The sequence below is a fragment of the Syngnathus leptorhynchus genome, chromosome 1, assembly GCF_054491065.1.
Source record: "Syngnathus leptorhynchus isolate UIUO chromosome 1, UIUO_Slep, whole genome shotgun sequence".
Lineage (NCBI taxonomy): Eukaryota > Metazoa > Chordata > Actinopteri > Syngnathiformes > Syngnathidae > Syngnathus > Syngnathus leptorhynchus.
Window position 1 is genome coordinate 459,154 of NC_141195.1, and position 23,235 is coordinate 482,388.

The following is a 23,235-nucleotide window of genomic DNA, read 5'->3' on the forward strand; positions in this document are numbered from 1 at the left end:
GCCGGCACTCGGCCGGGTGGCTGTCCGGGGAAGGTGGATGGGGCTCGGACATGGCTTTTACGCACGCTCTGTCCTATTTATGAAGCTCTCTTCCACCTCTGTGGCTGAAAGTTCAGCAGTTGTTGGCTCGTTGAACTCTTGTTTTGTTAAATAAAGAGCCGTTTACCAAACCCACGTCTTTCCTGGTACTTCCTGGTTCCTTCGCGATCTTCGTCATCCCGTGATCAAATCCTTTGCTCTTTATGTAAACAACCGCCGCGCGGCACGGGTGATGTCACTTGCAGTTCAAATGACAGTAATCCCTTGCTACATCGCGGTTCGTTTATTGCGGTTTCACTACATCGCGGATATTTTAATTTTGAAAATTTGTGAAAAAAATCACATATAAGTCGCTCCTGAGTATGAGTCGCCCCCCCACCCAAACTATGACAAAAACCGCGACTTATAGTCCGAAAATTACGTTATTAGATCTCTGCAGTGCACGCGTGGCATTGTTGACATAAAGAACGAGGAATTTGATCGATGGATTTAATGATTTGGAGTGACACAGATGGTTTGATAATATTGTTGTAATATGATAGTTATTTGAAATATACTTTATATATCGTTATATGGGTCTGTGGAATAATTAGAAATGCAACTTACAACGGGTCCGACGTCAGCATATGCGGCACATACGCGGCATTGTTTACATAAAGCACAATCGATGGATTTAATGAATTGGAGTAACACAGATGGTTTGATAAACATGTTATTTATGTAATACTTACTTGAATAACTCTGAATGATACTTCAGGCCCGTTCTCAGCTCCCCGTTTGTGTATATGTCATGTTAGCATACCGTATCGTTTAGCCTGTTGTTGCTGGTTCATGTCTGTTCTTGGTGTTGGATTTTGACAAACAAGTTTGCCCCAAAAGTGTGACTTATACTCCAGTGCGACATATTTTTTTTTTTTTTCCACTTTATTTCACGTTAGCATACTGTATCGTTTAGCCTGTTGTTGCTGGTTCATGTCTGGTTTGCTCAGTGGCCTAGTAGTAGAGTGTCCGCCCTGAGACTGGTTCAAACCCCGGCCGGGTCATACCAAAGACTATAAAAATGGAACCCATTGCCTCCCTGCTTGGCACTCAGCATTTAAGGGTTGGAATTGGGGGGTTAGATCACCAAATGATTCCCGAGCGCGGCACCGCTGCTGCTCACTGCTCCCCTCTCCCCCAGGGGATGGATCAAAATCACATGGGGATGGGTGAAATGCTGAGGACAAATTTCACCACATCCAGATGTGTGTGTGACGATGATCATTGGGACTTTTACTGGGACTTTTGGGTGTTGGATTTTGACAACTAAATTTGCCCCAAAAGTGCGATTTATACTCCGGTGCGACTTCTATGTTTTTTTTCACTTTATTGTGCATTTTATGGCTGGTGCGACTTATACTCCGGAGCGACTTATAGTCTGAAAATTACGGTATTACAAATATATTTTTTTAGTTGTCTTGAGCATAGGCACCTATGGTGTGTCCTCTATTTATTTAGTCACTGTGTTGCTTGATGACATGGTTCGTACCGGACTCAACATTGACTAGAATGTGAAGGAGAAATTTGCCTCAGGATATTACCGCATTTTTCGGACAAAAGGTCGCTCCGGAATATACGTTGCATTACCATAAAATGCATAATAAAGTGAAAAAAAAACAGATATACGTCGCACCGGAGTATAAGTCGCATTATGGGGGAAATTTATTCGACAAAATCCAACACCAAGAACAGACGTGAACAAGCAACAACAGGCTAAACAATACAATATGCTAACGTGACATAAACACAAACGAAGAGCTGAGAATGGGCCTGATGTAACATTGACAGTTATCCAAATAACTATAACATAAATAATACCTTTATCGACCATCTGTGTCACATAAATAATACCTTTATCGAACCATCTGTGTCACTCCAAATCATTAAATCCATTGATCGTCCTTTATGTCAACAATGCCGGGTGTGCGCTGCGCCGCTGATGGCAGTTGCAGTCCAAATTATTCCACAGGCCCATATAATTATAAACAACATTTCATCAAACAATCTCTGTCACTCCAAGTCATTAAACCTTCCTTTGTCCTTTATGTAAACACCGCCGCGTATGCGCCACACATCTCAGTTGCAGTTCAAATTACAGGAATCCCTTGCTACATCGCGATTCATTTATCGCGGTTTCACTACATCACAGATTTTTATAAAATTTGTGAATAATTTAACACATAAGTCGCTCCTGAGTATAGGTCGCACCCACACCCAAACTATGAAAAATAAAACGTGACTTATAGTCCGAAAAATACGGTACAAACAAATATATTCACATAAAGGCAATAAATCCATAAATCAACGCAATGCTTTTTATTGGGTATTTTTTAAGCAATATCCTGATTATTTAATCAATTATGGTATTTAAATTTTACATTCTTCTATCTAATAATTTTCTACAAAGTTTGACACAACCTGTCTTGAGATCTTTTTAAAGCCCACCACTATGTTGAACTTAAAACGTCAGACTTGAGTTGCATAGTGTCAGAAATGTGGAGTAAACTGTACCATAATAACAAGCTCAGCACTCACCTCTCTGCAATGCAGCGGTGAGCTCGAGATACGGACGTCTCAATGTCGATGGGGTGGTAACGTAAGCCCCTTAGTTCCAGCGTCTCATCCAGAGACCCCACTACAAATAAGGCATCATGGCGATCTGTAGCAGAAAATAATTGAGTCATTAACAGTTTCCCTCCTTACTCCTTAGTTTGCAGTTTTTCTCAGTTGCTTTGGTACATTTCTCATGTCAGAATTAGTATGTCTCTCAAAACTACTTGTCCAATTTTGACATCACTGTGTCAGTTGTACTTTTATGATCAGCGATGCTTCGTAGCTGTTAAATCCTGTTTTGGTGTTAATCAGGTCTCATAGTCATGGTGTCCAGCATCAGCCGAATACAATCGTCCTCTGAGAGGGGGTAGAGTAGACTTGGTTAAATTGACCCTGATGCCCATTCGGGCAACACAAGAACGCAAGAGTGAACCTATCCTGAACTACGTACGTACCTGAGTCTTTGACGGTGTACAGATGAGCCAGTCATCCACGTCCGGCAACACCGTCATGTCCACAGACTATAGGGCCGCAAGTGCAGCCTTCACAAAATGTGTGAAGACCCTTGGGGTGAGGGAGAGCCCGAAAGAGACCATTTGGAAATGCCAGTGACAGCAATTGAAGCGCAATTGGGGTGTGGAAGAAGGCATCCTTCAGGTCGACAAACGTAAAACACTCCCCCTGGCTAAACGTTCGCAAGACATCAGCCGTAGTTAGCATGTCAAGTCAAGTCAAGTTTATTTGTATAGCCCTAAATCACAAGCAGTCTCAAAGGGCTTCACATAGACAATCAATTGACAATAATGGAAGTATAGTTAGCATGTAGAAGTGCTCCCTGGTCATCAGCCCAAAAGCCTGCAGGACCGCGTCACTAAAGAAAACCGCAGCATCCATGCTGCTCTCCCGCAGAGGTCAACCAGTGAAAAAATAAATGTTACTCTGCGACTCATTACTAGTCGGAGCTTAGAGAATGTGACCACACTGGGCCTCAAACAAGTTTGAACGCCACAACGGCGTCAAACAATTACACTCAAAGTTTAACACCTTCACAGCCCCTGGAGAGGGAAACTTTACTGCTCCAACCAATGGGCTCAAGGCTCCACAGCGACGGGGTGAAAATGTTGATAGACAAATACGTACTTTCTTCAGGGTGGAGAAAGACCCAGCGCTATGCAAAATGTCAATGAGAAGAAAAGCGAAAACGAACAAACCTGGTGACACCAGAACACATCCAGGGGTCACATATGACTAATTTGGTATGCATACTTACCAAGGGGAGAACCTGGAATCTTTTACTTCGAAGCCACGCTGTTGTAACACGTGCAGAATGTGGCTTGGCATTATCTTGCTGAAATAAGCAGTGGCGTCCATGAAAAAGACGTCGCTTGGATGGCAGCATATGTTGCTCCAAAATCTGCATTTATGTTGCCTTCACAGAAATGTAAGTCACCCATGCCATGGGAACTAATGCACCCCCATACCATCACAGATGCTGGCTTTTGATTTTTGCGTTGATAACAGTCCGGATGGTCCGCTTCCTCTTTGGTCCGGAGGACACGACCTCCAATGTTTCCAAAAACTATTTGAAAAGTGGACTCATCAGACCACAAAACACTTTTCCATTGTGCATCAGTCCATTTTACATGAGCTCGAGCCCAGAGAACCCGGCAGCGTTTATGGATGTTCATAAACAGCTTTTGCTTTTCGTGGTAGAGTTTTAACTCAAACTTACTGATGTAGTGACTAACTGTACTTACTGACAGTGGTTTTCTGTAGTTTTCCTGAGCCCATTTGGTGATATCCTTTACATACTCATGTCGATTTTTAAGGCAGTGCCGTCCGTCTTAAAGATCGAAGGTCACGGTCATTCAGTCTTGGTTTCCGGCCGTGGGACTTACGCGCAGTGAAATACCAGATTCTCTGAACCTTTTGATGATATTATGTTGAAATCCCTAAATTCCTTGCAATTTTGCTTTGAGAAATGTTGTTCTTAAACTGTTCAACTATTTTCTCATGCAGTTGTGGACAAAGTGGTGAACCTCGCCCCATCCTTGCTTGTGAATGACTGAGCATGTTTGGGGAGGCTCCTTTTATACCCAATCATGGTATCCATCTGTTCCCAATTAGCGTGATCATTTAGGGGATGTTTCAAATAGGTGTTTGATGAGCTTTTCTCAGCTTTCTCAGTATTTTTTGCCACCTTTCCCAACTTCTACTGGACGTGTTGCAGCCATGAAATTCTAAGTTAATCATTATTTGGCAAAAAACAATTCACTTTATCAGTTTGAACATTAAATATGTTGTCTTTGTAGTGTATTCAATTGAATATGGGTTGAGAAGGATTTTCAAATCATTGTACAGTTGAGCCTCGGTTTTCGAATGTCCGAGTTCTCAAACAAATCGGTATTCAAACAAAAAAATAATATTTATTTTTTTTGCTTCAGATGTCGGACGAAATTCGATTGTCGAACCTCGCGAGATGAGCCATCAGGACTTTAAAAAGATTTTCTAAAGTTTAACGACTGCTCTGTCACAATAAAGCGACCAGCGCGGTGCAGTTGCGAGGGCGGCGGCGCGCTACGGTTGCGGTGCGTTGCAGTTGCGCGATCGGACAAAATTAAGCTCCCTGTGCACTCAGGTCCACTTATATTTTGGAAAGTACATCAGGATTTTAAAAATCCATCCATCTATTTTCTGTACCGCTTTGTCCGCACAGGGGTTGCGGGCGTGCCGTAGCCTATCCCAGCCGTCATCGGGCAGTAGGCGGGGGAAACCTTGAACTGGTTGTCAGCCAATCGCAGTTTAAAAATATTTTCTAAATTTCTGCGACCGCTCTGTCACAATAATGTGACCAGCGCGGTGTAGTTGCGCGGTCGGCGACGCTGTAGGGTTGCGTGTTGCGGTGCGCTGCAGTTGCGTGATCGGACAAAAATGTGCATATGAAAAAATGCTTAAAAAAGGGTTGTTTTTTTTGCTTGGATTAGATTACATTTTTTTTCTATTATTTGTAATGGGAAAACATGATTCGGAATTTGAATGATTCAATTCTCGAACAGCCTTCTGGAACGGATTCTGGTCGAAAACCGAGGCTCCACTGTATTTTGTTTTTATTTACATTTTACACAATTTCCCAACTTCAACCGAATCCGGTTTGTAAAAGTGGATAGCCAGCCCTATCTTATCCATACACAGTGACACCAAGACATGTCATTCCGATAAGTTCGGGGACACAAATATTTGTTTTGAGAGATGGAAAAATATTTATTTTGAGAGATGCACTAAGGATTTTGAGACAGAAAATGACCTTTGCAGGGAGACCATTATGTTTTGCTATTTGTAAGTATTGCTTTGAGAAACACACTGACTGTTATGAAAATTTCAATTCTGATCTGAGAAATGTACCAAAGAGACTGTAAATTGTAAAACAGTGGCTGACCTCCACTAGCATCCAGTAGCTCGGTTCTCTTGATGAAGCCCAAGTACCCTGTTCTAGCCCACAGCGTGTTGGGATCCCCAAAGCTGAGTTTGGTGTTAAAGTGATCCGCCTGCAGGCTCTCCTCGCCATAGATAGTGTAGTAGCCACTCGCACTGTGGAGACTGTTGACCCAGATCTATACACGTAAGAACACACATACACAAACTGGACATAATTTTGACTCACAGTCACTTTTTGTCAGACACCCAACGCAAGTATCAAATAATAGTGATAGAGTATAATTAAAAACAGATAGTTAGATAGTTAGATAAATAATATGCAACAAAGGAAAAAATATAAATGCTAAAGAGCAATCCATATGTGCTGTGTGATGTGTCTCGTCACCGTGGGACGGTGGGAAACGTAATTTCGATCGCTTTGTGTGTCTTAACATGTGAAGAAATTGACAATAAAGCAGACTTTGACATTAAGTAAGCATTTTATCCTTTTTAATAAAAAAAAAAACAGGCACAATTTAGAGTTCATTAAGTACCGTATTTTTCTGACTAAAAGTCACTCCGAAATATGGGTCGCATTAGCCATAAAATGCACAATAATGTGAAAAAAAAACATAAGTTGCTCCGGAGTATAGGTCGCATTTTGGGGGAAATTTCTTCGACAAAATCCAACACCAAGAACAGACATGAACGAGCAACAACAGGCTAAATGATAGGTATGCTAACGTGACATAAACACAAACGAAGAGCTAAGAACGGGCCTGACGTAACATTCAGAGTTATTCTAATAATTATTACATAAATAACACATTTATAAAACGTGACATAAACATGCGCCGCCGCGTATGCGCCGCCGCGTATGCGCCGCCGCGTATGCGCCGCCGCGTATGCGCCGCCGCGTATGCGCCGCCGCGTATGCGCCGCCGCGTATGCGCCGCCGCGTATGCGCCGCCGCGTATGCGCCGCCGCGTATGCGCCGCCGCGTATGCGCCGCCGCGTATGCGCCGCCGCGTATGCGCCGCCGCGTATGCGCCGCCGCGTATGCGCCGCCGCGTATGCGCCGCCGCGTATGCGCCGCCGCGTATGCGCCGCCGCGTATGCGCCGCCGCGTATGCGCCGCCGCGTATGCGCCGCCGCGTATGCGCCGCCGCGTATGCGCCGCCGCGTATAAGCCGCCGCGTATAAGCCGCCGCGTATAAGCCGCCGCGTATAAGCCGCCGCGTATAAGCCGCCGCGTATAAGCCGCCGCGTATAAGCCGCCGCGTATAAGCCACACCGCTGACGTCGGACTCGTAAGTTGCATTTCAAACCGGCAAGTGTTGACGCTGACGTGTTGTCAAGCAATGACAGTGCGATCCCCGGATGTTGTGAGTGAACGCTGGCGCGAATTGCAGCCGCTGCTCTCCGGACATTTGTTTGTTGCTCTACGCCTGGCCGCCGTTTTGCCGGCCCTGATGAGCGTTTTTCTGCCCGTGCATCAAGCGTCCAACAACTTTGCTAGGAGCTTTATGCTCTGGTGGACTATCCTGTCCGCCATGATCTATCCAGCATCATTCATGTTCCAGTACTTGAAGACGGAGCTTCTCCAACTCCGGCGCTGCCGGTATGCTCCCCCACCTGTGCTGCAGTGTTTCCCGAACATTGCTGGACTTCACCATCACATATTCATCGTGGCTCTGGACGCAACTACAACATCAACGACTCTACTTCCATAAACACCATCTTGGTCCTCCACTCGCCGCCATCCACCGAAAAACACAAAAAGGAAGGTCGATCACGGTGTATTAGCTAGCCTAGATAGGTCAGCTAATTTTTTAAATTCCAATCTACACTGTGACGTCAAAATGGGACTACTCAACATCCGCTCCCTCACGAGCAAGGGTCAACTGCTACAGGACCTTCTCCTCGACTACAAGTATGACCTTTTGTGTTTAACAGAAACATGGCAACATCCTGATGACTTTTCCCAATTAAATTAAGCAAGTCCGCCTGGGTTTGTTTACACCTGCAAGCCACGTCTCCCTGGTCGAGGTGGAGGTCATGAGTCCTGGAAGGTTTCATCTGTTTTAGTGCCGGAGTCCAGTTCCTTAGAATCTGTGGCTTTACAGCTGAATGGTCCCACACCAACTATTTTAGTTAATATCTACCGTCCACCCAAACCAAATAAGGATTTTATTAATGATTTCACCACATTTCTCACCCACATCTGCTTACTCTCACCCAACATCATTCTGCTGGGTGATTTAAATATTCACATGGACAACACCGACAGCACTCCTACTAAGGATTTTATTTTTTGCCTGGACAGTTTTGGATTTAAGCAGCACATTGACTTTCCCACACACACTAAAGGCCATGTTTTAGATCTGGTCTGCTGCTCTGGTGTCACTCCTTTTAACTGCTCTGCTGTTGATCTGGGAACAGGCTTCTCTGACCACTTGCTAGTTTCTTTTAATCTTAAACTCACATTGTCCAAAATCAAACTGCCTCGTGTTATATCCTTTCGTGACATCAAAAACATAAATTTAGCAGATTTCACAACAGCCATTGAATGTCTACCCACCATCACCCTCCCATACACCCCGGATCAACTGGATTTTAATTATAACAATGGACTCCAAACTTTGGTGAACTTATTTGCCCCCCTCAAAACCCGGACTGTTTCTTTTACCCACTCTGCTCCCTGGTTATCTCATCATCTGCGCCAACTGAAAGCTAAAGGACGACAGCTGGAGCGTCTTTTTAGGAAAACTGGTCTCATTATCCACAAACAGTTATTTCACACACACACATTCTCCAATATAAGGATGCAATTTCCTCCGCCAAATCCCAATATTTTGCGGAGAAAATTACAGCCGGTGCGGGGAACACCAGAGCTCTGTTTGCCATGATTAATGATTCAACCCGCCCCTGTGACTCCCTCCCCCCTCATTTTTACTCTTCCGACTACTGTAACACCCTGATGTCCTTTTTTGACAATAAAATAGCCTTCATCCACCAGCAACTGAACCCTCACTCGTCTAGCCATCCATTTCCTTTCTTTCCCCATCCAAAACCCCACTCTCTTTCCTGCTTCCAACTTCCCTCTGCTTCTGACCTTTCTAATTTCATCCAGAATTCAAAGCCATCTACATGTATTCTTGACCCCATGCCTTCCTCCTTGGTCAAAGCCTTTCTCCCTTCTCTGCTGCCCCTGATCACTGCCATCATTCATTCTTCCCTCACCTCTGGCTCTGTCCCTTTACCTTTTAAATCTGCCGCTGTTACACCAACCCTTAAGAAACGCGGCGCAGACCCAAACACCCTCAGTAACCTTCGCCCCATCTCCAACCTGCCGTTTCTCTCCAAAATACTCGAAAAAGTTGTCGCATCACAAATCCACACTCACCTTTCCAGTAATAATTTATTTGAACAGTTCCAATCCGGTTTCCGTCCCCCTCACAGTACGGAAACGGACCTTATAAAAATTACAAACGATCTTCTTCTTGCAGACTCTGGTCTTTTATCCATTCTCATTCTCCTTGACTTAAGCGCAGCCTTCGACACCATCTCTCACTCTATCCTCCTTGACCAGCTAGCTTCTATTGGACTGTCAGACACACCCCTGCAGTGGTTCCATTCATATCTCCCCGGCCGCTCACAATTTGTCCAGTTAAAATCATTTACTTCACATCCCTCCCCCCTGTTCTCTGGTGTTCCCCAGGGCTCTGTCCTTGGTCCAATTTTATTTACCATTTACCTCCTTCCGCTTGGTTCGATTTTCCGAAAACACAACAACTTTCATTGCTACGCAGACGACACCCAGCTCTACGTCTCCTCCAAACCCCCCTACACTTTCCCACCCTCCTCCCTCACTGCATGCCTTCAAGAAATTAAATCTTGGTTCACCTCAAACTTCCTCAAACTCAACTGTGACAAATCAGAGGTAGTCCTCATTGGTTCCAAATCATCCCTCAACAAACAACCCCGTCTTATGCTCACCATAGACAACTCCTTGGTTTCCCCCTCCCCTCAGGCTAAGAGTCTGGGTGTCGTCCTTGACAGCACCCTATCATTTTGCACCCACATCAATAACGTCATCCGTTCGTACTCCTTCCACTCCTTCCCGCCTCCGTCCATCACTCACTCCGAACAGCACTGCTATCCTGGTCCACTCCCTCGTTACCTCTCGTCTTGATTACTGCAACTCCATCCTTGTTGGCCTCCCTCACAAACTCCTCCATAAACTGCAATTGGTTCAAAATGCTGCTGCCCGCATCATCGCCAGAACGCCTGTCCATCACCACATCACTCCTGTTCTGCTCCAACTTCACTGGCTTCCTATAAAACACCGCATTAACTATAAAATCCTCCTCTACACATTTAAGGCCATCCATAACCTCGCCCCTTCATACCTGAGTGACCTCCTCCACATTAACAACAGGTCTCTTAGGTCTGCATCTTCTATTACCCTTACCGTCCCCCCATTCCGTCTGTCCACTATGGGAGCTAGAGCCTTCACCTGCTCTGCCCCTCGTCTCTGGAACTCTCTCCCCCCTGAGATTCGAAACATCGACTCCATTTTACAGTTTGCATCCCACCTGAAAACCCACCTTTTTAAGCAAGCATATACATTCTGCTGCAGATGTTTCCTTACCTTTATACTGTTTTTATACTTGATTGTCTATGTTATTTTATCTTTGAACGGCGTCCTTGAGTGCCTTGAAAGGCGCCTTACAAATAAAATGTATTATTATTATTATTATTATTTCTAATTATTCCACAGACATATAATGATATCCATCCATCCATTTTCTGAAACGCTTTGTCCCGATGGGGGTCGCGGGCGTCCTGGAGCCTATCCCAGCCGTCATCAGGCAGTAGGCGGGGGATACCCTGAACTGGATGCCAGACAATCGCAGGGCACACAGGACAGAGACGAACAACCATTCACACTCGCACTCACACCTAGGGACAATTTAGAGAGCTCAATCGGCCTACCAAGCATGTTTTTTTTAAATGTGGGAGGAAACCCGGAGTGCCCGGAGAAAACCCACGCGGACACGGGGAGAACATGCAAACTCCACACTGGGAGGGCCTGAGGTGGAATCGAACCCGCACCCTCTTAACTGTGAGGCGGACGTGCTACCCAGTGCTCCACCGAGCCGCTCTCATATGACGATATATAAAGTGTATTTCAAATAACTATCATATTACAACAATATTATCAAACCATCTGTGTCACTCCAAATCATTATATCCATCGATCAAATTCCTCGTCCTAAGTCAACAACGCCGCGCGTGCGCCCTGACGTCAGCCTCGTTATTCCACAGATCCAGTATATTACACTGCTCAAAAAAATTAAAGAAACACTTTGAAAACACATCAGATTTCAATGGTGAAAAAAAAAAGTTGGCTATCTATATGGACAGTTTAATGTCTCAGGAACAAAAGGATGCCACATTTCTTGATGGAAATAAAAGTTTTCAGCCTACAGAGGGCTCAGTATATAGACACCCCAAAAATCAAAGTGAAAAAATTCTGTGGCAGGCTCGTCCATTTTGCCTAAATTCAATTTCTGCAATTCAAAACTCTTTTCAATGTATTGTGTAGCCCCCACATGCTTATATGCATGCTTGACAACGTCGCGGCATGCTCCGAATGAGACGACGGATGGTGTCTTGTGGGATGTCCTCCCAGATATGTCTAAGGACATCAGTGAGCTCCTGCAAAGTCTAACGAGCAACCTGGCGGCGTTTGATGGACGGAAATATTATGTCCCAAAGGTGTTCTATCAGGTTTAGATCAGGCGATCGTGAGGGCCATTCAATTGTGTCAATTCCTTCCTCCTCCAGATACTGTCTGCATACTCTTGCCACATGATTCCGGGCATTGTCGTGGATCAGGAGGAACTCAAGACCCAGCGTAGGGTCTGACCATGGGTGCAAGGATTTCATCCCGATACCTAATGGCAGTCAGACTGCCGTTCGCTAGCCTGTAGAGGTCTGTTCGTCCCTCCATGGAAATGCCTCCCCAGACCATCACTGACCCACCACCGAACCGGTCATGCTGAATGATGTTGCAGGCAGCATAGCACTCTCCTTGGCTTCTTCAGACCCTTTCACGTCTATCATAGGTGCTCAGGGTAAACCTGCTCTCATCTGTGAAAAGCACAGGGCGCCAGTGGCGGACTTGCCAATTCTGGTGTTCTATGGCAAATGTCAATCGAGCTCCACGGTGCTGAGTAGTGCGCATAGGGAACACTACAAGACGTCGTGCCCTGAGGCCACCCTCGTGAAGTCTGTTTCTGACTGTTTGGGCAAAAACATTCACACCAGTAGCCTGCTGAAGGTCTTTCTGTAGAGCTCGGGCAGTGCTCAACCTGTTCCTCCTTGCACAAAGCAGCGGATATCGGTCCTGCGGATGAGGACCGTCTACGGCCCTGTGCAGTTCTCCTAGAGTAACTGCCTGTCTTCTGGAATCTCCTCCATGCTCTGGAAATTGTACTGCGAGACACATCAAATCTTCTTGCAACAGCACGCATGGATGTGTCATCCTGGAGGAGTTGGACAATCTGCGCAAACCAGTCCTGTTTTGGGGACCATCTCGTTGTTGCCCCTTTAGTGTACCTGTTGTTAATTCCATCAACACCAATGCAGCTGAAAGTGATGAACAACCCCCTCTGCCACGTGCTTGACCAAAACCTTATCAGAAAAGTGTAATTGAATTCATGCCATACCCTGATAAAAAAAAACGGTGTATATTGTAGCGTTAACAAAGTACAAGCAAAAATGTGGGTTTTGTAAACGGCTCTTTAACAAAACAAGAGTTCAACGAGGCAACAAGTACTGAACTGTAACGATAAAAACATATACAAGTTGCTACACGAAATAAAATATACGATATATACTATAACATTAATCATTTATATCATCGCCACACGGCTCCAAGCACCGACGTCGACTTCCAGGCGTGCAGCGGCGTGGACTTCCATCCCCGGAGGTGGCATTTCCAGCCACGGAGGTGGAAGAGAGCTCCATAGAATAGGACCGGGCGGGGATAAAAGTCATGTCCGAGCCCCATCCTCCGAGCCCCATCCACCGTCCCCGGACAGCCACCCGGCCGAGCGCCCGCCCCCAACATGCACGTAGGTGAAAGAGAGCTCCGTCGAGTAGGACCGGGCGTGCGTAAAAGTCATAATAGTTTTTCAAACCTTCTGTGTCACTCCAAATCATTAAATCCTTCAAACTCTTCGTCCTCCGTGTCACTTACAAACAAAGCCGCTAATGATGCCGGTAGTACGTGGGGCCCTTCGTCATCTTCATCATCCCGCGATCGAATCTTTGTCCTTTATGTAAACAATTTCAAATTACAGCAATCCCTTGCTACATCGTGATTCGTTTATCACTGTTTCCCTTTTGAAAAAATTCACATATAAGTCGCTCCTCAGTATAAGTCACCCCTCCCACCCAAACTAAGAAAAAAAAACACGACTTATAGTCCGAAAATTACTGTAAATTGTAATTCTCCAGTTTCCTTTCACATCCCAAAAACATGCATGGTAGGCTGATTGACAACTCCTGTTGCCCGTAGGTGTGAGTGCGGATGGTTGTGTGTCTCTGTGCCCTGCGAATGTCTGGCAACCAATTCAGGGTGTCTCCCAGCAACTGCCCAAAGTCAGCTGCGACAGGCTTCAGCACACCCGCGACCCTCGACAGGATAAGCAATTCTGATAATGGATGGATGTCAATTTTGCATTTCTTATTTTAACAAGCCATGACTTCTTAACCACGTTTCAAATACAGAAAACATTTTTGCAGTGAGGCAAAATGAGCAATGTGTTTTTAAATTGCATCAAGAATCCCTCAGAGAGGTAAAAAAAATCCTGTTCACAGTGGTTGGTAAAGAAACTAGTACATCTTGTAATAGATGCAATGGACTTCATTTCCAATCAAATTTGTAAGTATTTATTTATTGTAATCCTGAAAATGTAACGTGATACAGGACTCAGTAACTGTAACAATATTACAGAAAAATGCTGAATAACTCATTGTATTACATCATTTATTAATAAATTATTGTAATGTATTATGGCACAATGTGCTTTTGTCATGTATTAGTTACTGAGTGCTGTAATGAATTACAATTTGGGGATCATTTTTGGAGGAAAAAAGGAGTACAGCTCAGCTTCATGTTTACGCAGACTTTGGGGTCCAGAATTTGGGAATGGCGTTAACCCGAAAGGACGTTATTTAGAAAGTCTTTGAAGGGGAAAAAATACAGAGCCGTGCATGCGAGTGTATCGGGTAATTGCAGTAGGGAAAAGCGTTTGCATTTGGGGAATAACATCATTGTGCTGGGTGAAAATAATTAATTAATTGATTTGTTCCATTGTGCTAAGGTATAACCTGAAAGTTACTGCTGCAGTCTCTTTCAGAAAGATGGACAACAGGTTGACAGGGGTTTTGCAGCGCCATGTAGCTGAGAAATATGGAAGGAGAAAAAGAATAAACACCGCGCCGTTGTGTAGTCAAAAGTAGATACTTCTTCTTGTCTTTACGCACTGCAATTTCTACAATATCAACCATTTAAAATGCGACGAAGAAATTGGGGTTCATGACCAAATCACATTGGACAGAAAATCGCGTAGAATCAAAGTGTTTAAAATCGTTTAGCTTAGCTTTACGGGATTTTATGGTAGTTCATTACTTGCGATTTGTAACCTTGAAACATCTTACGTTGTAAGTATCGTAAATCGCTGTAAGGACGAATGACCACTGAGCAATAAACGTCTATGAACTCTTTTTCTCCTTTTACATCGAATGAAATCAAGGTCATTACCACAATGACACGCAAACGTTTCATCAAAAGTAACAAACGTACAGCAGGTGCCCAGTCTAGATCTGGCTTTACTTGGTACTTATTGTCAAACATCTCAACCTGAAAACCTCAGGTCTAAATCAACATCCTCATAAAAAGCATATGGCTGCTCTCTAGCCACTTACCTCTCCAAGATGGGAGTCTCCTAGTGGTCCTTGTGTCTCTGGGTTGACGATGATGACTCGCACCCCCGCTAAAATCTTCAAACAGAACACAATTGCTCATGGCTGCTGGGTCTGCGTCATGGTGCTAATTTATCAATAATCAACACTCACAGTGCCTGACTCCATGAGTGGAAGACTCTGAGGTGCTCCACGCTCCACCAGCCTCACCCTTAGCAACAGAGACACTCATCACTCTGTTACCCTAAAACTGTCCCAAAGGTAGTGTTGAGCATTACCTGTCATGGCGTAACGACTTCATGTCAACGTAGACAGTGGAGGGGTCTGGTCCAGCTGTGCCCTGCAACACAGCCAGGAAAACAAAAAAGGAAACATATAGATGCACTAATGTACTTAAGTGCATAAGCCTAAATGACCTGAATGTCAGAATTCCCACCTGCATACAGATGGCCAGGTTGACCCTCGAGCCGAAAGCGGTGCTGACGGCTCGCGACGACAGACCGACATCCTTGAAAAGCTTGGAGAAAGACTGCGTGAGGGTAAGTCTCGGCCTCTCCTCGGCTATCACGACGCAGCTGCGCACGCATGACAGATTTACACCACGTGCCTAGAAACACACACACACACACACACACACACACACACACACACACACACACACACACACAATTGTAGACTTGTTTTTGACATAAACATGTTATTTCTGATCTACCCGTGAAACAGTAAAACATGGACAATGTACCGTAAATTTCAGACTATAAGCCGCTACCTTTTTCTCAAATTTTGAACCCTGCGGCTTATTGTCTGGGGCGGCTTATATAGGGTTTTTTTCCGTGATTTTTCTCATCATTAATACACTTATACACTCATAAAAAAGCTGTGGAACGCTGTTGTGCTATGTTCATATAAGTTATGCGTCCCGAAATAATAATCTCTTTCCTGACAATCATCTTTGTGTATATTCTCTTACAAATGGTAATTAAACATTAAAAACGTTAATGCGGCGAATTTACATGCATTTTTTTGTAACGGCCATCGGGGGGCTCGAGCAAAAAAGGTAAGCGTGAGAGAGGTGGAAAATATGCGTCGAGGAAGACAGTAGTGGCGCGTTGTGCATTAGTAAAGTTGGCGTAAACTAAGCCCAAAGATGGAAAACAATGGAAGGTATGACGCAGCTTTCGAGTTAAAAGCCATTGAGCTGGCTGATAAAGAAGGGAACGGAGCGGTTGCACGTCAATTTGGCATCATTGAACGAGACGGTGGAAACGGCATCGGGAAGCACTGCAACAATGTAAAAAGACAACGAAAGCTTTCAGAGGTCTTAAAAGCCGGTGGTCCGAAATAGAAAAGATTCTTGAAGACTGGTTCACAGAAAGTGGATGGCTGAGGTGTTTCCCCCGTGCAGATCAGACTGAAAGCAAAAGGAATCGCGACTGAAAAGAAATGTCAAGACTTCAAAGGAGGAGCGTCATGGTGCTGAACCACCTAAAGCATGTCACGGGTCCCCTGCTTGACCCCCTCCAGTTTGCCTACCGGGCTAACAGGTCGGTGGATGATCCGGTCAACATGGGACTGCACTACATCCTGCACCACCTGGACAGCCCAGGATTGTACGCCAGGATCCTGTTTGTGGATTTCAGCTCGGCGTTCAACACGATCGCTCCTGACATCCTCCAACAGAAGCTCATCCAGCTCGCGGTGCCTGCCTCCACTTGTCAGTGGATCACCAGCTTCCTGACCAACAGGAAACAGCGTGTGAAGCTGGGGAGCATCACATCTGATACCAGGACCACCAGTACTGGCGCCCCTCAGGGGTGCGTCCTCTCCCCACTGCTCTTCTCTCTCTACACCAACGATTTCTCCTCAGGTGACTCCTGTGAAGCTCCTGAAGTATGCAGACGACACGACTCTCATCGGACTGATCCGGAACGGTGATGAGACTGCGTACAGACAGGAGGTGGAGCGGCTGGTGCACTGGTGCAGCCAAAATCACCTGGAGCTGAACCTGCTCAAGACCGTGTAGATGACAGTAGATTTCAGGCGAGATCCTTCACCACTTTCACTCCTCACTATCCGCAGTAATACTATACTCTCCTCAGACACCTTCAAGTTCCTGTGTACCACAATCTCACGGGACCTGAAATGGACCGGCCACATAGACTCTGTCCGGAAGAAGACCCAGCAGAGGCTGTACTTCCTGAGACTGCTCAAGAGGTTCAACCTGCCACAGGAGCTGCTGAAGACCTTCTACACTGCCATCATCCAGTCTGTCCTCTGCACCTCCATCACTGTCTGGTTTGGATCGGCCTCCAAACAAGACAAGCACAGACTGCAACGGACAATCAGTACTACAGAAAAGATAATTGGAATCAACCTCCCATCTATCCAAGACTTGTACCTGTCCAGGACCAGGAAACGTGCAAGCAACATCTCTACAGACCCTTCTCACCCAGGTTGCAGTCTGTTTGAACTACTCCCCTCCGGACGGCGTTATAGAGCTCTGTACGCCAAAACCAGCAGACACAGAGACAGCTTCTTCCCCCAGGCTGTAGCTCTGATGAACTCACACCACTCTTGGAGTCTCAGAGTCATTGCTGTGCAATAACATCCTGGTCTCCACACCTTTTTGGATTGTCTACACTGTTTGTACTATGTGTCTTCTCTGCATCCATGGCAGCCTGGTCATCCTGGAAGAGGGACCCTCCCATCTGTAGTCTCTTCTCAAGGTTTCTCACTTCCCCTAGTCGGAGTTTTGAGTTTTTACTTGCCCTCATGAGAGTTAAAGATCAGGGGATGGCTGAGAATATTGTCATTTGTCATTCTCACATGTCCTGTGTGTTGTTAGTCACCTAAATGTTGAACAGAGACTGTGATGTAACAAAGTCAAATTCCTTGAATCTTGAAAAAAATCCACCATTACCTACAGGTTTCGAAAAGCCGGTCAACTATATGACAGAGAGGACAGCACAAGCTCAGGAGTGAATTTACCCCAGGATGAGAGTGACGATGAAAGCGACTACGAAAGAGAGAATGAGAAAAAGTGTTCCGACGTACATCTGGCGCTATTCCACTTGGACACTGAGGAGGAAGATTTTGCTGGGTTCAGTGGACAGGAGGAAGATATTGCTGGTTTCAGTGGACAGGAGGAAGACGGCTCTCAGTGACTTTGTTGACTGATAATTGGTAAGTGCTGTTACTTCCGTGTGTACAACAAGATGTTAATGTTATTAAAACTTTAGCCCAGCTAGTACTACATGTTACTTGTTTAAAATGAAATGTTAGTGTGATTAAACTTTAAAAATGCTTTCTGTGTAGTCTTTCTTTGTAAATAACTCGTGCGCACGTGCGGCTGATAGTCCGGATGCGGCTTATATAAAAAAAAAAAATTACAAAAAAACTGAAATACCCCCAAATTTTAGCTGGTGCGGCTAATACTCCGGTGCGGCTTATAGGTCGAAATTTACGGTACTATGCCCCAGGTAGACAACCATATTTATCGCAACAGGGACCATCCAATTGTTGATAATGCTGTGTATGTCAAATATTTTTTCCATTAGAGTTGTTCAACAATACGTTTTGCTTACTTCTCACAGATAAACAGATATGCCACAACATTCTGACAACCTGCACTATCGTGGTTTACTGCTGTGGGATACAATAAGAATTAAAGCTGCAAACACTGATGGATGGGCCCTTATACCTCTTTTTAAATGGTGAAGGATCCAAATGCATTCAATGTTTTGCCAATATAAAAAATGTATTTTATAGAGCGTTGTCCATCTTTTAGGAAACCTACTTCCCACTGGAGCTCATTTGGGTAAATTACCAAGAACAGTTTGTCAAAGTCGGAGCCCTCAAATTTGGTGTGGTTACGGCCAACAGTAACTAGGGAAAGTAATTAAGGTTTTTTTTCTTCTCATTAAAGATCTTGTTGCTAGCTTGGTCCTTAGCCTGATTCATTCTGCAATGCTACAATAATTTCAACCTATAGGCCCCTCCTAGCTGAGAAAGGGTGTAGTGTACAGTAATTCAGTTTAGGGAGTAGATTTTCAGAATGTCGTGACATTTTGCGCAATGGTGGGCCAAAAACAAAACAAGCATCTGTGCTCATCCCTCGCTGTGCAATACATACTTTTTGTACCTATACCGGGATAAAACAAAACGGGAGCAGGCATAGGGGATCTTGAGTGAGGAACTTGGCATACCTGGTACGTTTTACTTTGTTCATTTTTCAGCTATTGGACTGTCCAAAGACGCAAACATTGTTTTCATTACCATATAGTGAATTGTGCGCCACTCCGTGCCGTAACTTTTTTTTTTTCTCTCATCAGAGTTTTGGTGTAAAAAAATTGAATAAGTGTGCAGGGTGGATGTCTGGCCGATGTGAACAATTATTTGGAAGTTGTGTGACAATTTATTTTATGCTTATTTTACATTGTTGTTTGATAAATATGAAGTTAGTTAAATGAGGTACTGGGCAATGCTGTTTTAGTTTATGCAACTGTATTGACACCTGCACAAAAAGTTGCTTTATTTTACATCATAGAACGTTTTTGATGTAATGCAATACAGTGATCCCTTGTTTATAGCGGGAGATGCATTCCAGAACCACCCAATAAACCAACATCTGCATTGTAGAAACAGTGTATGTATTAATTAGGAATTTAAACACCTTTGGATAGAAATTTCAAACATGTAGTGTTTCGTGTTGGCCGCTAGAGGACATGGATGTATTGCAAGTTTATTTGAACTCTGGTTTACCTTTTCAAGCAGTGCAAAGTGACCACCTTCAGGATTAACACACTACAACAGGGGTTCTCAACTGGTTTTGTCCAAGGGACCAACCACCAAGAAGCAATTCAGAGACCACTGCTTTGACGGAATATTATTTTGCACTGAAAGAGGATAGACCTATACAGGCTATTTATTTGCATCTGTTTGTGTATTTTGGAAATGTCAGCTACATTTGACATAATTTGAATGGGTAAATGATTCACAAATTTAGGTGGAAAATGAATCAATTTTATTTTTCAAAATGTTTCAATTATTTTCCATTTTCAATTTTGTGGCCCAAGTGCAATACCGCTTTGGACCACTAGAGGGGCTTGGAGGACCAGTTGACGATTCCTGCACTACAGTAACCCAGGGACATCATGCATAGCAAAACCAAAGAGAATCACAGTCACGCATGAATCTCCTGTTGCATTGTGGTACTATACACAATATTTAGGCTTTGTAAATCCCCCTTAATATTTTTACACTAAATAAAACTTTCCCATCCCCTTAATAACCTTTCCCACACTGTTCTGTGCATGTATTGTACCTTTACAGTAAATAAAAGAACAAACTCGTAATATTGTCATGTGTCCCAACTCCTCCTGCATTGATTGGTGCTGTTCCCTCGCGAGGCAGAGCACGCTATCAGCGCTCATTGCTGCTGTCCCGACTCCTTCTGCACACCGGTGCATTAACTTTGTGTGTGGCTAGCTTCTGCGCTTCCCGCTTGTCCCTAGTGACACACATTGGTCGGAGGCACGCCTCATGCTATCAGCATGTTGTCAAACGCCATTCTCCCGTCACTTATTAACCCGCGAAATAGAGAATCCACAATAAATGAAGCGCAACGTGATGATGGATCACTGTAATTACTTTCCCTAGTAACTAATTACATCTATGAAGGAGTAAATCAATTATAATTCAATTACTTTTTTTGGAAAGGTAACTAATAACTGTAACTAAATACATTTTAGAAGCAATTTGCCCAACACTGCGTATTTAGTTTAAAATGGCATCCATCCATCCATCCATCCATCCATCCATCCATCCATCCATCCATCCATCCATCCATCCATCCATCCATCCATCCATCCATCCATCCATCCATCCATCCATCCATCCATCCATCCATCCATCCATCCATCCATCCATCCATCCATCCACTTAAGCCGCACCTTCCGACTAGCCACAGTAGGTGTTTTGAGAGATGCGCATGCGTCCTCCCAAACAACTATTTTCAGTACAGCTGTTTTGCTATTCAATGTGTTTGATGAGGCACAAGATGCAAATTTTGCCTCACAAGTTAAGATGCAAAACTGCTTATTTCAAGCCTTAAGTGAATGTGTTTCATAAAGACAGAGAGAACAATTGAGGCATTTCAAGTGTTTTGCACGCCAACCTTCAGCAGCTCTGTTTGGGTTCCAAGGCCTTTGGTGCAGAGCTCCATAACTGAGTAGGAGCAGAAGGTGTCTCGGATCTTGTACTGACTGAGGGTGCTCAGCCACAGAGGAAGCGAGCTCTCCAGCTCCAGGGGAGGAATGAGGATTGACTGGTGACCTGAGTAAACACTGCACACCACAATCACTTTTATAACAATCATACTGCTTATCAACTATGGACCATTTTAGATACCTGGAGAGGCACCATAGGACAAAGCCGAGGCCGCAGTAAGGGTCCAGGCAGATGGCTATTTGGCGTGAGGAGTAGAGTTCACACTGCAACTTGATGGAACGACATAGAGTGCTGGCTGCAGCGTGAGACATCTGGTAAAAAAATAAAATAAAAAAAATGGGACAGCATCTTTTCAAATACTACTCAGCGTCAACTACAAACAACATTGAGTGTGAGATACTACACACAAGTGAATCGTTCAACAATGGTTAGGTGACAAAATGCAGCCTTATGTTTGGGTCTTTGCAATCCTAAGGAAACTTTCATCTGGTTGACTTTTGAAACTACATTTCCAATTGAGAGCAATTATATTTCAAATAGATTCTTTCACAAACATAACAACGGTCACAAACTCTACTTTTTCTCTAGAATGAATCCCCTAAGTAAGCAATTTGAAATCATCATCATCATTAATTGTTAAGGCGGAAGTTAACCGGGCTAAAATATTTGCCAAAAATAACATTTTCGATGACAAAAGAATAGGCACAAAAGTCTATTATTGCCACTCAAGTATAAAATTAAAATAACAACACAGTAGCAAAACAACAACATCCTCCGATTGATTTTTTTTAGGCCTAAGTTTGGCAGAAAAAACAAATCTGATTCTGATTATTTTGAAAAATGTGAAATTAATAAAAGCACTTTGTTCCCTAAAACCCTTCCCCACTGAGTGGCAAAGGTTTTTGAGTATTTGTAACCATGAACAAACCCTGACCAAAAAAAATCAACGTGTACATTTTGGTCTGTATAATGTGTAACCCTGCCTCTGCGGTAAAATAAATTTAATCTCCATCTGTCTTTTACCTAGGTAAATAAAGTGTCGATAAAATTCACTACCATTGCAAACCTTGGCTGGTGAGTGGGATACAGTCTAAAACCTGGTATATCTCAATTACATGTCGTCAAAGGCTTGAGGTGACTTGAATGAACAAAAGGGGGAAACAAAAAAAACAAGCACATCAAACTTTTAGTTAATAGGGTGGTCCGATTAGAGTTGCGGTCGTATTATACACGGTGAAATTATGCAGCAGGCAAAGAAAGTTAACCATGCTAAATATGTCTTAAAAGAATAACAACTCAGTCATCCAAATGGATTGGCCAGCATTGACTGGACAAAAGTACTTGGATACCGCCAGAATCTGTTCTACTTAGAATGCGAATTCACTTACTTAAAACAGTAACCTATTATTCTACCGCTTTTACTCTCATTGTCTGTTTAACAATAAATTTCAACGCCCCACTTAAAAAAAAGTTAGACACACATGAAGAGTAAACGCTTTGGTTGAAATGAGGTCTAGTGAGGAGCAACAGATGAAGTGTGATGATTTTTTTTCAGCAATACTTTGATAAAGTAATACTCTCTAATTGCATGCATGATATGGGCCTTTTCAAGTTCAAGGTTACATTGTATGTTCCGTAATTTTCGGACCAGCTCAGTGGCCTAGTAGTAGAGTGTCCGCCCTGAGACTGGAAGGTTGTGGGTTCAAACCCCGGCCGGGTCATACCAAAGACTATAAAAATGGAACCCATTGCCTCCCTGCTTGGCACTCAGCATTAAGGGTTGGAATTGGGGGGTTAGATCACCAAAAATGATTCCCGAGGGCGGCGCCGCTGCTGCTCACTGCTCCCCTCTCCCCCAGGGGATGGATCAAAATCACATGGGGATGGGTTAAATGCAGAGGACAGAGCCCTTTGAGACTGCTTGTGATTTAGGGCTATATAAAAACTTGACTTGACTTGACT

General features: G+C 44.1%; 1 protein-coding gene across 10 annotated transcripts in view; it reads right to left on the minus strand.

The window, feature by feature from the left end:
- Positions 1–23,235, minus strand: part of LOC147061359 (disco-interacting protein 2 homolog B-A) — a 107,058-nt gene that overhangs the window by 7,681 nt on the left and 76,142 nt on the right. For 3 of the 10 annotated variants that reach the window (XM_085909752.1, XM_085909745.1, XM_085909737.1), the window contains 9 exons: positions 21,454–21,584; positions 21,221–21,389; positions 16,579–16,779; positions 15,482–15,652; positions 15,324–15,385; positions 15,199–15,256; positions 15,049–15,123; positions 6,068–6,242; positions 2,614–2,737 (listed from right to left, as the gene is read on the minus strand). In XM_085909752.1, coding sequence (XP_085765878.1) covers positions 2,614–2,737; positions 6,068–6,242; positions 15,049–15,123; positions 15,199–15,256; positions 15,324–15,385; positions 15,482–15,652; positions 16,579–16,779; positions 21,221–21,389; positions 21,454–21,584 — 1,166 coding nt within the window. Of the gene's footprint in view, positions 1–2,613; positions 2,738–6,067; positions 6,243–13,193; positions 14,525–15,048; positions 15,124–15,198; positions 15,257–15,323; positions 15,653–16,578; positions 16,780–21,220; positions 21,390–21,453; positions 21,585–23,235 lie in introns of those variants that run through there. The other 7 variants (XR_015065851.1, XM_085909794.1, XM_085909771.1 and 4 more) reach the window with 7 other exon arrangements.